The sequence below is a fragment of the Nakaseomyces bracarensis genome (assembly GCF_045282275.1).
Source record: "Nakaseomyces bracarensis strain CBM3 chromosome Unknown Scaff6_0, whole genome shotgun sequence".
NCBI lineage: Eukaryota > Fungi > Ascomycota > Saccharomycetes > Saccharomycetales > Saccharomycetaceae > Nakaseomyces > Nakaseomyces bracarensis.
In genome coordinates this window covers 51,664-65,155 of record NW_027263966.1, presented here as the reverse complement: position 1 = coordinate 65,155, position 13,492 = coordinate 51,664, and the positions used below count along the sequence as shown (strand labels likewise).

The 13,492-nt window shown below is 38.1% G+C and overlaps 6 protein-coding genes across 6 annotated transcripts; 4 read left to right on the top strand and 2 right to left on the bottom strand.

Moving 5' to 3' along the window:
- Window positions 1-710: 710 nt before the first annotated feature.
- On the top strand, window positions 711-3,821 carry GCV2 (glycine decarboxylase subunit P; the record flags this gene model as incomplete). Its single annotated transcript, XM_071051347.1, has 1 exon — window positions 711-3,821. One exon carries the CDS (start codon window positions 711-713, stop codon window positions 3,819-3,821), a length of 3,111 nt encoding a protein of 1,036 aa, XP_070907694.1.
- A 162-nt stretch (window positions 3,822-3,983) lies between these two features.
- SGS1 (ATP-dependent DNA helicase SGS1) lies at window positions 3,984-8,183 on the bottom strand (the record flags this gene model as incomplete). Its single annotated transcript, XM_071051346.1, has 1 exon — window positions 3,984-8,183. One exon carries the CDS (start codon window positions 8,181-8,183, stop codon window positions 3,984-3,986), a length of 4,200 nt encoding a protein of 1,399 aa, XP_070907693.1.
- A 557-nt stretch (window positions 8,184-8,740) lies between these two features.
- GIM5 (Gim5p) lies at window positions 8,741-9,100 on the bottom strand (the record flags this gene model as incomplete). The annotated part of the gene is made up of 1 exon (XM_071051345.1): window positions 8,741-9,100. The coding sequence occupies one exon, from the start codon at window positions 9,098-9,100 to the stop codon at window positions 8,741-8,743; it is 360 nt and encodes a 119-aa protein (XP_070907692.1).
- A 579-nt stretch (window positions 9,101-9,679) lies between these two features.
- RAD10 (DNA repair protein RAD10) lies at window positions 9,680-10,366 on the top strand (the record flags this gene model as incomplete). Its single annotated transcript, XM_071051344.1, has 1 exon — window positions 9,680-10,366. One exon carries the CDS (start codon window positions 9,680-9,682, stop codon window positions 10,364-10,366), a length of 687 nt encoding a protein of 228 aa, XP_070907691.1.
- A 375-nt stretch (window positions 10,367-10,741) lies between these two features.
- On the top strand, window positions 10,742-11,911 carry EBP2 (Ebp2p; the record flags this gene model as incomplete). Its single annotated transcript, XM_071051343.1, has 1 exon — window positions 10,742-11,911. One exon carries the CDS (start codon window positions 10,742-10,744, stop codon window positions 11,909-11,911), a length of 1,170 nt encoding a protein of 389 aa, XP_070907690.1.
- A 499-nt stretch (window positions 11,912-12,410) lies between these two features.
- ERG20 (bifunctional (2E,6E)-farnesyl diphosphate synthase/dimethylallyltranstransferase) lies at window positions 12,411-13,457 on the top strand (the record flags this gene model as incomplete). Its single annotated transcript, XM_071051342.1, has 1 exon — window positions 12,411-13,457. One exon carries the CDS (start codon window positions 12,411-12,413, stop codon window positions 13,455-13,457), a length of 1,047 nt encoding a protein of 348 aa, XP_070907689.1.
- Between the last annotated feature and the right edge of the window lie 35 nt (window positions 13,458-13,492).

The following is a 13,492-nucleotide window of genomic DNA, read 5'->3' as shown; positions in this document are numbered from 1 at the left end:
AACTGATTGCTCCGTTGGTCTATTGTACTTGGCTAATACTCTATAGTCGAAAGCTTCGTGTAATGTTGATGTACTAGTAGTTGTACTACCTAGTCTTCTCGTATTGGTCTACTTGTACCTAGTCTTCTCGTAGTCTTGTAGTGGTAGTTTCGTAGTGTACTTTCCGTTTGGTTGTTCTCGGTAGTAATCGTAGGTTGCACCTAGAACAAATGAGTCCAAAAAGGTGCTTCGAAAAGATTAGATAACGAAGAGTCGTAGACCGTTGTGTTTTTTTTCTTTTCATCTATATTCCCTTGTAGTGATCCTCTTAAATTCCCCTTCCATCTGACCGATTCTATTGATTACAACTGAAGAAGTCAATGTGGGATTCATAGTCCCAACATAACATAAACAGAGTCAATGGCTAGTGAGAGAGAGAAAGAGAGAGGCAGATAGAGAGAAGTCATGTAGGGATTACAATTATCGATGATCTCGGATTGGTACTTCTTAGTCCTATTAAGTGTAAAAAGGCTCTTTTGTACAGAGTTACCTAAACTTGAAAAGGAGTCATCCTCAGTAGCCAAACACAAACACACATCATCTATCTGTCTATCTATATATATATAAGACAGCATATATATATTATTGAATATATCTTCAATGATGGGTAGATGTCTTTTATACATAAATAGTACTAACACACATAACTCATATAAGTCTATTTATAAAAAATGCTGAGGACTGTGAGTTTGAGACGTGCCTCGGTGATTAACAAGTCTTTAGTCAGACTGTATGCATCTGCAGATGTCTCCACTGCTAAGTTCAAGAAAGTCTATGAAGTGGATCCTCTAGACGCAAAGTTGCAAAGGCTGGATAAGTTTCAAAGACGTCATTTAGGGCCCAACCCTAGAGATGTTGACTCAATGCTTAAGACAATCAATGGAAAGTACAATGATCTGGGAGATTTTGTAGCTGATATGGTGCCTGCCAAGATCCTGGGGAAGAAGGACAAGCTGGATTTCGCCTCATCGAAAAATGGTGTCTACAGCGAGACAGAGATGTTGGATCACTTGGCTCGTATCGCAGAGAAGAACAACTATAAAGTGAAAAACTTCATCGGTAAGGGTTACTACGACACTATTCTTCCTCCTGTGATCCAGAGAAATTTACTAGAGTCCCCAGAATGGTACACCTCATATACTCCATATCAACCGGAGATCTCCCAAGGTAGACTGGAGTCCTTGTTAAACTTCCAAACTGCAATCAGCGACTTAACAGGCCTACCAGTGGCCAATTGCTCTCTACTGGATGAAGGTACTGCTGCTGGTGAGGCAATGCTGCTCTCATACCATTCTTTGAAGGCTAAGAAAGTTAAAAAATCCGATCCAGACCAGATGGTGAACTACATAATTGACAAAAATTTGCACCCACAGACAAAGTCTGTTCTACGCACAAGAGCTAAACCCTTCGATATCAAGTTGATAGAAGTAGACTTCGCCTCTCTATCGGCTGAGGAGATCACTAACAGCCTAAATAATGAGCTTCTTGCAAAGTCAGTCGGTGCTCTTATTCAATACCCAGATACCAACGGTGCTATCCCATCTCCTGAAAAACTTCAAGCAGTATCAGATGCGTTACATACAAACAACTGTTTATTCACTGTGGCTTCAGATCTTTTAGCTTTGACTCTATTAGAGGCACCAGCTAAGTACAACGCTGATATCTGCTTAGGTTCCTCACAAAGATTCGGTGTACCATTAGCCTATGGTGGACCACACGCTGCTTTCTTTGCCGTTACAGAGAAGCTGAACAGAAAGATTCCAGGAAGAATTGTCGGTGTCTCTAAGGATAGGTTAGGTAACACTGCGTTAAGATTGGCTCTACAGACTAGAGAACAACATATTAAGCGTGATAAAGCTACTTCAAATATTTGTACTGCTCAGGCTTTGTTGGCTAACGTGGCCGCCAATTATTGTGTTTATCATGGCCCTGAAGGTTTAAGAAATATTGCAAAGAGAGTATACGGTATGACCACTGTATTGGCTGAACTGATTAAATCTAAAAACTCCCCACATGAGTTGGTGAATGAAAATTGGTTTGATACTCTAACAATTCGTCTTGGCAATGGACAAAACTCTAAGGATTTCATGCAAAAAGCATTAGCTGATTTCAATTTCAATCTCTTTGCAGTGGATTCAGATACCATATCTCTGTCCTTTGATGAAAAAAAAACTATAGATGATTTACATTCAATGATTAGATTATTCAGTGCCTCTGAAAAATCTACAGAGATAGACAGTTATATCAAAGGATTAGAAACATTACCGGAATTCCCACTAAACAATCTAAGGCAATCCGAATTTTTGACTAACCCAGTTTTTAACCAACATCACACTGAAACTGCCATGCTTAGATATTTACATCATTTACAGACCAGGGACTTATCATTAGCCAATTCTATGATCCCACTAGGCTCTTGCACAATGAAACTTAATAGCACCGTTGAAATGATGCCGATCACATGGCCACAGTTTGCAAACATTCATCCTTTCCAACCTGCTGATCAGACGGAAGGTTATAAAGAGCTGATATCTAGACTCGAAGATGACCTACGCTCTATAACTGGCTTCCATGGAGTGTCTCTGCAACCAAATTCCGGTGCACAAGGTGAATACTCTGGTTTACGTGTTATCAGATCATACTTAGAGAATGAAGGACAAGGACACAGAAATATTTGCTTAATACCAATATCCGCCCATGGAACTAATCCTGCATCAGCTGCCATGTGTGGCTTAAAGGTTATCCCTATCAATTGTCTATCAAACGGAGCCTTAGATTTAAAAGATCTAAAGGAAAAAGCTGAAAAATATAAGGATGAGATTGCTGCAGTCATGATCACGTACCCTTCTACCTATGGTCTATATGAACCAGACATCAAAGAAGCTTTTGAATGCGTCCATTCTGTTGGAGGACAAGTTTATCTAGATGGTGCTAATATGAATGCGCAAGTAGGATTAACTTCACCAGCAGATTTAGGTGCTGATGTATGTCACCTTAACTTACATAAAACTTTTGCCATTCCTCATGGTGGAGGTGGACCTGCTGGAGCACCAATTTGTGTGAAAGAACATCTAACACCATTTTTACCTAAACATGATGTAACTGCTATGATAACCGATGTTGGGTCTGAAAAGTCAATAGACTCTGTTTCTTCAGCACCATATGGTAATGCATTGGTGTTGCCAATCTCGTATGCTTATATTAATATGATGGGAAATGAAGGTCTTCCATTCTCAACTGTTATTGCTACATTAAATTCAAACTATATGATGGCTAGACTTAAGGAGCACTACAAAATCATGTTCATTGACGGTGTAGACCAAAAGCATTGCGCACACGAGTTTATCATAGATTTAAGAGAGTACAAAAACAAAGGTATAGAGGCTATTGATATTGCAAAAAGATTACAAGACTACGGTTTCCATGCCCCAACTCTGGCATTCCCTGTACCAGGGACCTTAATGGTCGAACCGACTGAGTCCGAGAATTTGGGAGAACTTGATAGATTTGTTGACTCGATGATATCAATTAAAGGTGAGATTGATGCATTTGTCGCTGGTAAGCCAGAAGGTAATGTTCTGAAAAACTCACCTCATCCTATCTCAGATCTAATTTCGTCAAACGATTGGGAAACAAGAGGATACTCAAGAGAACAAGCCGCATTCCCATTGCCATTTTTAAAGACGAATAAATTCTGGCCTGTTGTTGCCCGAGTAGATGACAAATATGGTGATACTCACTTGATGTGTACTTGTCCTCCAGTTGAGTCTTACTCTGATTAATAGACTAATTACAATTTATTTTAAGGCGTTATAGATAATTGACATTATATTGTATTAAAAATCTTTTAATTAGTGTGTTGTATATATTTATATTCATTAACTAAACTGTTGCACATATCCTACTTGTATATGCTATAAAAAAGGCCGAATATTTATTATAAATTACCTTCTACGTTTCCTGTACTTACCATATCTTTTATGATAGTAATTTTTTCTTGGTTTCTTCCCAGAATACTGAGTACTTGTATGTTCTTGATCTACCGACATATCGGCTGGTCTTTCAAATGAGTTGGAAAAGAATTTTGAAGTTGCAGCAGGTTGTATATCTAATGTATCAATTTGGCTCTGTTCTTCGTCCATAAATAATGAGCTGTTAGCACGATTACCAACGATATCAATTCTCCTCATTCTCAGTTCATGCAAAATATCTTTAAAATATTTATATTTTTTGCTATCATTGCTGTTGGGCCCAACAACGCTCCCAAACTCTTTTTCAGAGGCAGGGAGTATAGTAGCCAATTTCCTTAGAGAGATATCTTGCAAGAAGTTGTTAACAGCGGGAGTCATTCGAGAACCCCACCTTAATGAAGTTTCTTTTAATCTTTGATAAGCATATTTTAGATCTCCAAGTTCTTGGGTGGTTCGCATATCACCCTCATTAACTAACCTTATAGGTTCAGGTACAGCTGAATTATATGCAAAATTTTTTAAATGACCATCTGCAAATTCTGTTGCAAATTCGGTTGTTGTTCTTTTTGTGTTATGATTAATATTGTTTTTTCTATCCAATGACTTGGTACTGGATCTAGAATTCCCTTCAGACACAGAAAAGTGAATCTTTACAGATAATTTCCCGTTCAATAGGTTCCAGTAGTTCTCTCCGGTTTTTACATAACTAGAAGAGAACCCAGCATTATTTACCTTCGAATATTCTTGTAGAACTCTTTTTGTGATGAGGTGGAAGAATATACGTTCAATTTCAGATTTACTGAGATCTTTACCAGCCCCATGTTGTGGTAGTAGGTCATGTCCAGCCTGGACAATTTTTGAATTTCTAGAGCCTTTAAATACATTTTGACAATAAATCATAGTCACCCGATCGTTTTGTATGGTATTAACTAATTTTCCTATTTCCTGCGCAATCTTGGTTACATCTCTTTCTTCTTTAATGATATTATTAGTATTACGGCAGTTATCACAATTTTTGTGACACATTTGGGGATCAAAGTCTTCACTAAAATACGATAGAACCAGTTTTCTCCGACAATCAGTATCATTCTCACAATATGCTGTTACTTGTTGTAACTTATCTAAGTGTTTTTGTTTATTCTCCCTATCTAAGTTTTTGTCTTTTTGAATCATTGTCTGCATTGTTCGAACATCCCTAAATGAGTAATATGTTATGCAAATGGAGTATTTGCCGTCTCTTCCTGCACGTCCAGTTTCTTGGTAGTAGCCTTCTAGTGTTCTAGGTACTGTAAAATGGTAAACAAATCTTACATCACCCTTATCTATACCCATACCAAAAGCTACAGTAGCACATATAACTTGGATATTATCGGCTTGCCATTGTTGTTGTACACTCAATCTTTCTTCAGGTTCCATACCCGCATGATAATAGGCACATTTTATACCATTTCTTTTCAATAGTTGAGATGTCTGTTCACAAGAGTTTTTTGAGTGGCAATAAATAATTCCTGTTTGATTGCGGAAACGTGTTTTTATGGTATCACACATTTCAAATACAGCATTCTTATCCTTCTTCTTAACTTCATAGTATAGGTTTGTCCTGTTGAAGCTTTGGCGAAGAAATACATTTTGTTTTAGCTTTAGGTTATAAACAATATCCATCTGGACTTGTTCACTAGCAGTAGCTGTTAATGCCATCATTGGAATATCAGGATATTGAGTCTTAAAATAGGACAATTGTTTATAATCTGGTCTAAAATCGTGTCCCCAATTAGAAACACAATGTGCCTCATCAACGACTATTCTAGCTAACTGTTTATTATGATATAGTTTATCAATCGCACTTTTACATTTCTCTGAAACGCTAATCATTTCAGGAGAAAGATAGATTAAGTCTAGGAATCCATGAATAAAGAGGTTGAATGTATGATTTTTCTCCTCTAGAGCACCTTTCGAGCTCAACATCCGTGCTTCAATATTTAACTGCCGCAAGTGTTCTACTTGGTCCTGCATCAGCGAAATCAATGGAGAAATAACGATTGTAGTCCCCCTAGTTTTACCAGATTGAACGATTGCCGGTAGCTGATAACAGAGAGACTTACCACCACCAGTGGGCATCAACACAAAAACATCTTTCCCACTCAAAGTAGCGTTTACAGCCTCTTCTTGATTTGACCTAAACGAATCTAACTTAAATACATCTTTTAGTTTCTTCATCACTTCACTCTTCCAAGGTAGTACATTACCATTCGGAATGATAGGAGTCATATCCAGTTCCTGTACCTGCGGTTCTTCTATTACACCCAAAAGAGATATATCATCTTCTAATTCATCATCTGTCAACGATGTAGATTGTTGTTCTTCCAGTATCACCAAATTATTATTCTCTTTTTTAATCACTGGTATTTCTTCTTGAGGATGCTCAATCTTCCTTTCAGTAAGAATCTGCAATTCATTATCAAATTCTTCAATTTCTTCAACCTTCGTTTTATTCTCTCTCTCTTCATCAAAACTTTCAAGGTCTTCATCAGAGAAATTTTCAATTTCACGCCAATCATCTTCATCATCATCAATTAACTTCTTAGGCGTAATACTAGGTGGCCTCGAAGATGACGACACCTCATAATTATTTATATAATTACCATCGGCACTATGCCTGCTGATGCTGTCCAATGACTGTTTTGCTTGAAATTCTTCTGTTATGTCAATCGAATCATCAGAATAATCTATAGCAATATCAGTGTCTTTATTGACAACAGCTAGATCAGTTTTTAAATTTCCTTTGCTAGGTGATGATAAGATAACATGTATATTTTTTGGAGATTGGGTTAAGATGCTAGCTTGATAATCGGTGTCATGCGAAATTTCTGACCCATTATCCTCAATAAAATCAATATCACTCTCATGTAGCTCATCGGGTCTATCTTCTTCTTGGGTAGTTAAATAGTGAGAACGGTCCATATCTTCAGCTTCAAAGGTGGTATCATCTGAAGTGATTTGAGCTTTTCTCACCCCAACTCTATAATCAAATGATTCATCTAATTCCGGGATTCGATAATTTACCTCCTGTCTCATTCTCTTCGGCCTACTTGGAACTGCTAGTGTTGTTTGCGTTCTCACATTAGTAATTAGACTGGTAGAATCATTATTTTCTCCTGGTACGCTATATGAGCTTAAACTATTTTTGGAAACCTGAGTACTTGGTATCTGTTGGATAATGTGTTCTCTAGTGTAACCCACTTCTGAACGTTCTATTTCTTCATGACCTTGTGGACCTTTTTCTCTATCAAATGTTATATTAGAATGTTGTTTTTCTTCACCCTCATAGGAGACATTTGTTATATCATCTAGTATGCTATTAATTTTTTTCAGATTTTCTTTAGCTCCTTCTAGTTCAATTTCCATGTTTTTGATGGTTCTCAATTTTCTTTCTATTTTCGGATTAATTATATTCTGAATCTGTTTCTTTTTATTGTCCTCTGATAATGATGTCGATTCCATAACAACACATTTAGAGAGGAGGTTATTATTGAGCTCTTTATAGTAATTCAGAATATTGTCCTGTACTTTGATCATATTTACATATATCTCTTCCTTTGAAAGGTCGCCAACACTGTCTTGATTCTTTGTCCCTTCATTATTATTATTGTTGCTGTTATTATTGTCAACTAGTATGGAAACCTTTGAAACAGGCAAATCTTCGCTTCTATGTATATCACTTACAATATTGCTGCTATTCGAGTTCTTAGCTACATCCAATGGGAAAGTACTCAGTATTCTGCTATTTGTAGAGTTCGATGACTTACTATTATCTATAGAAACGGGCACTGACTGTATTATGGAGTTGCTGTTACTATGAATTCCAGCATTAATAGCATAGTTGTCAACACGTCCTTCGCTCTGCCTATCAGCAGCACGATCCGATTTATTATAATTTGTGAATATTATCTCATCATCATCATCAATTATCTCTATACTATCCTGAACAATAGAATCATTTGTAAAGCCAGCGTGTGGATTTTCGAAGGACGGCACGGGATCCATTTGCCGCCTTTTGCTCTGGAAAGTCTTCTCTAAGGTTTTCAAAACAATGTCAATGTCATGTTGGATCACATTAGTTTCTTTCAACCATTTATGTTCTCTTCGCAGATTATTAGATGGTTTGGTCACCATTTCAAATGATGCTCAATGTGTTAATTTCTTAAGATCTCTCTCTCTCTCTTACTCACTCTCTTTTTCTCTCTCACACTCACACACTCCCTCTAAGAGTAAGTTCTACAGAATCAATATAGTATACCTAGATATGTCAAATATGCAAAGTATCTTTCAAAGCAATTAGTCAGTAAAAGGAAATGTAATGCTATAAATACACACTCTTTTCTTTATCTTCTTCTGTCTTTTCCTTTGTCTAACCAGAACTCTTGCTAGAGCCAATCATCAGTATCCACTATTTATACGTCAGATACTGGGCTTCTACTCTTATTACGGAGACTAATGACCCAAGTCTATAATCGATAGTATGAAATCAGCTTCTTCTATCAGAAGCTCATCGCGAAGAAGGCCACAGCTATACTATATAAATAGTGAAAAATTATTTGAGATCAAAGGAGGGTAACAATCAATAGGAACAGGTTAAAGATTCGATATAATGGTCTTATTAGTGTGAGTGTTAACGTATTACCATAGTATACATATATATATAAGATCTTAAACAAGTAAAGATGGTGTCATTAGACCTTAGCGGCGTTTGCTTTGCTCATCTCCTCGTGCTGTCTGATGGCAGCTTGTCTTATCTGGTTCTCCAGCAAGAGCGAGGTCTGACTCTTATCCTTGATGATGTTTTGAATCTGCACTGACTCACTGTTCAGCTTGTCAATCTTCTTCTGGTAGAAAGCAATTGCGTCGTCAGTGCCCTTCTCGACGTAATAACCGGTACCTATATCGACCATAAACTTCTGGTTATCCACCACAGTGCCCGGGATATATAGCGAAGAGGAACCCGGTATCAGTATCTTCTGTTGGGCCTCCCCGTCTATTCCAGCAACACGTTTTATATCCTCTACGCACTCCAGAAACTTGCTCTTAGCCATATTTAGAGCTTGCAGAGACTGGCTGAAATGCTGCAATTCTTGGTCCAATTGCTGCTTCACAGCAGCCAATTGCTCAGCACTCAACTTAGTTAAATCAACTGTTAAAAAAAGGCGTCCAAATCAGCTAAGTAAATGATTACTCAGTTTCAAAAATAGATAGAAGTTAGTAATAGAATTTCACAATTTTTTATATCAATCAACAATAAACTAGTGCATACTTTTCTGCCCAGACGACATCTGAAAAACTCGTATATATTATATTTCAAACACTGTTCTACTGTGCTAATTCAAATGCTACTATAACTGATATGCTAGAGACTTTATAAAAATAATTAAATATATCGAGACCTTTTCACTGTGTGGGCCTTTCGACTTTCTCGCTAAGGCCCTCGCTAATTAAAAAAATTTCAATGCGATGAGCCTTTAAGGAGAGAGAACTGTTGCATACCTAGCTCACTAACTAATAGCAAATAATATACAGTTTTCAATTCAAGAAGCCAAATATATTACTAAGGCTAGCATACCCTGTGAGAAGAAGAAGAAAGAAAGAAAAAATTGTGAGCATATTGAAATGGTAATATGAATAATACTGATCCGACATCTTTCCAGAGTATTCTAGCTGGTGTAGCGAAACTGCGGAAGGAGAAAGCAGGTGATGAGACTAAAGGAGAGATAAGCAGTGATATTAAGGCTAATGAAACGAGGGAGCAAGTCGAACGCGGGCGTTCACCCTCTAAAACAACACCTGTTAATAATAGGGCTCCGGTTACAACTACTGCTGACAATTCCCCCATTATCAATGCGTTTAACCAACAGAGGTTTTCAGATGATACATTGCAACCAGGAGACTTAACAGACAGCGATATAAACCGGAAAAGACCCTTTAACCCAGCAGCCAAGGGGAAGTCGGTTCTGGTGAGCACGAGCCAGAAGGAGAATCCGCTATTAAACCATCTCAAGAGCACTAACTGGAGGTACATAAAACCCACCCCGGGCAATAAGATATTGTACGACTACATGGTGCGCAACAGATCAATTCTTTTCCTAACACTATCCTACCACAAACTGTACCAGGACTACATCGAGCGCCGCATGCTCCCGTTAAAGAAAAACAATGACAACATTCTAATCTTTGTTGTGGATGACACGAACTCAGAAGATATTCTCAAGGATATCACCAAGCTCTGTATGTTCAACGGCTTCACACTCCTCCTGGCATTCAACTTCCAACAGGCTGCTAAATACATAGAGGCCCTGAACAGCTAAAACATTCTGAAAACTAGGCTGATATATATAAAACCACTGACTTGTATGGATGTATATACATATATAAATGTTTATTAACGACTCCCTTTGAAATATGATAAAATAAAATCATTGCGAGTCTCGAACCACTGACCTCTTGTTATAAGATATAATATGTTGTTTTTTTGAATCTGTCCTACGGGTCGTTCTGAGGAATGTGAAAATTTTTTATTTTGTGTGCGAAAAATTTTTTGAAAAATATGAAAAATTTAAAAAAAAAATTTTGCGATGAGCATCGCAGTTGCCATTAACATATATTGGTATTGTATAGTTATATGTTTCTCTATATATGGAAAAGAAAGCCAAAGAAGCATATAAACCAATCAATAAGAATAAATGGCTAAGGGTTTCAAGTTAAAGGAGTTGCTTGCTCATGAAAAAGCAGTGCAGCAGGCTGATCGTGAAGTCCTGAAGAAGCAGAAGAAGCCTAAGGTAGAGAATGATTCCTCTGAATCCGAATCTGAATCTGAAGTTGAAGCTGAAGTTGAAACTCAGGAACCTATTGATGAGGAATACAAGAGTCAAGCATTGTCAAAGAAGGAGAAGAGAAAGTTGAAGAAGCAGCAATTGAAGCAGAAGGTCGAGAAGAACGAAGAAGAAGAAGCAGAAAATGATGATGAAGAAGAAGAAGAGGAAAGTTCTAAGTTGGATCTTGAGAGACTGGAGCAGAGTGAATCTGAATCTGAATCTGAATCTGAGGAATTCAAAGAATCGAAGGAGGTTCAGGAAGACGATGAAGAAGAAGAAGAAGAAGAAGAAGAAGACGTGCCACTATCTGACGTTGAGTTTGACTCTGATGCCGATGTTGTTCCACACCATAAGCTGACTGTCAACAACACGAAGGCCTTGAAACATGGTCTTGAGCGTATACAGTTGCCATGGGCCAAGCATTCATTTGAAGAGCACCAATCTGTCACTTCGGATAAGTTCACTGATGAAGGTATCAAAGATATCTATGATGACACTGAGAGAGAACTAGCTTTCTATAAGCAGTCCCTAGAAGCTGTGGATGTCGCCAAGGAGAAGTTAAAGAAGTTGAAGGTTCCATTCAAGAGACCTCTAGACTACTTCGCTGAGATGGTCAAGAACGACGAGCATATGGATAAGATCAAGCACAAGCTGGTACAGGAGGCCAGTGAGAAGAAGGCTCGTGAAGACGCCAGGAAGCAAAGAAACCTCAAGAAGTTTGGTAAGCAGGTGCAAGTCGCTACTCTACAGAAGCGTCAAATGGAGAAGAGGGAGACCCTGGATAGAATTAAGAACTTGAAGAAGAAGAGAAAGCACAATGAAATCGGTGACAGCGACTTCAATGTCGGAATTGAAGAGGCCACCGAGAGCAACGAGAAGAGACAGAAGCCAAACACCAAGAGATTGGCCAAGAACTCCAAATATGGCCAAGGTGGTATGAAAAGATTCAAGAGAAAGAACGATGCCCAATCTTCTGCTGACGTAACCGGCTTTACCACCAAGAAAAGACCAGGTAAGAGTAGACGTTCCAGAAGATAAATATCTCATAATAAAAAAACATATATACGAGCGTGTTAATATATAAATAAACTGTTAGCACTTATGTAGTCCGTCCCCCCAATGTACAATAGCATTTCCCAAAAATCGAAGACTGAAACTGCATCAAATACTTTTGTAGTTTTTGTAGCATCGGTTATGCCTGTGTGATGGGCATATCGTTTAGTTAGTCAGTGAACAACCACCGATATCCTAGCTGCATCGAGTTGGTTGCTGGCTTGATGAATACCAAAATGAATCGTTATGTTGAATAAATTGTTAAGTCCGATACCTCTCTCGAGCCCTAGGGTTTTTTTATAGACCATTTACTTAGAATAGTCCGTAGAAGCTGGATTAGTGCCATTGCAAACGGCAGGCTGATGAAAAAGTTTTTAGCACCAATACTTTAAAAGGGCCATTGTAATTCTAAGTTGACAATTGCTTCTTTTTATGTTTGGACTAACTGGCAGGCTATAATACGAACAAGATTAAAAAAATAGCAATGTCTAATAGACAAAAGTTTTTGGATGAGTTTCCGGTCCTGGTTGAGGAATTGACCGCTGTTTTGGAGGGCTATGGTATGCCTAAGGAGGCTATTGAATGGTACCAAAGGTCGTTGAACTACAACACTCCAGGTGGTAAGTTGAACAGAGGTCTTTCTGTTGTGGACACCTATGCTATTTTGAAGGGTTACAAGAGTGTTGACGACTTGGCTGCTGAGGAGTACAAGAAGGTTGCGCTTTTGGGATGGTGTATCGAACTATTGCAGGCCTACTTCTTGGTCGCTGATGACATGATGGACAAATCCATTACTAGAAGAGGTCAGCCATGTTGGTACCGTGTTGACAATGTTAACGATATTGCAATCAATGATGCTTTCATGTTGGAGGCTGCCATTTATGTTCTATTGAAGAAGCATTTCAAGCAGGATTCCTATTATGTCGATTTGTTGGAGCTTTTCCACGACGTAACTTTCCAGACTGAATTGGGTCAATTGCTAGATTTGATCACTGCTCCAGAGGATCACGTTGACCTAAGTAAGTTTTCCTTGGCTAAGCACTCATTTATTGTTATCTTTAAGACAGCTTACTACTCCTTCTACTTGCCAGTTGCTTTGGCAATGTTCGCTGCTGGTATCAACAACGAGAAGGACCTAAAACAAGCCCAAGATGTTTTGATCCCATTGGGTGAATACTTCCAAATTCAAGATGACTACCTAGATTGTTTTGGGACTCCAGAGCAAATCGGTAAGATTGGTACCGATATTCAAGACAACAAATGTTCATGGATTGTAAACAAGGCTTTGCAACTTGCTAATGCTGAACAAAGAAAGATCTTAGACGAAAACTATGGTAGAAAGGATGCTGCTTGTGAAGAAAAATGTAAGGTTATTTTCAATGACCTTGCTATTGAAAAGCACTACAAGGAATATGAAGAAAAGGTCGCTGAAGATCTCAAAGCCATGATTGCTAATATTGACGAAAGTCGTGGTTTCAAGAAGGAAGTCCTAACCGCTTTCCTAGAAAAAGTGTATAAGAGAACTAAGTAAGATAAAATAGCCTGTATTTTTGTATCTATAAATTC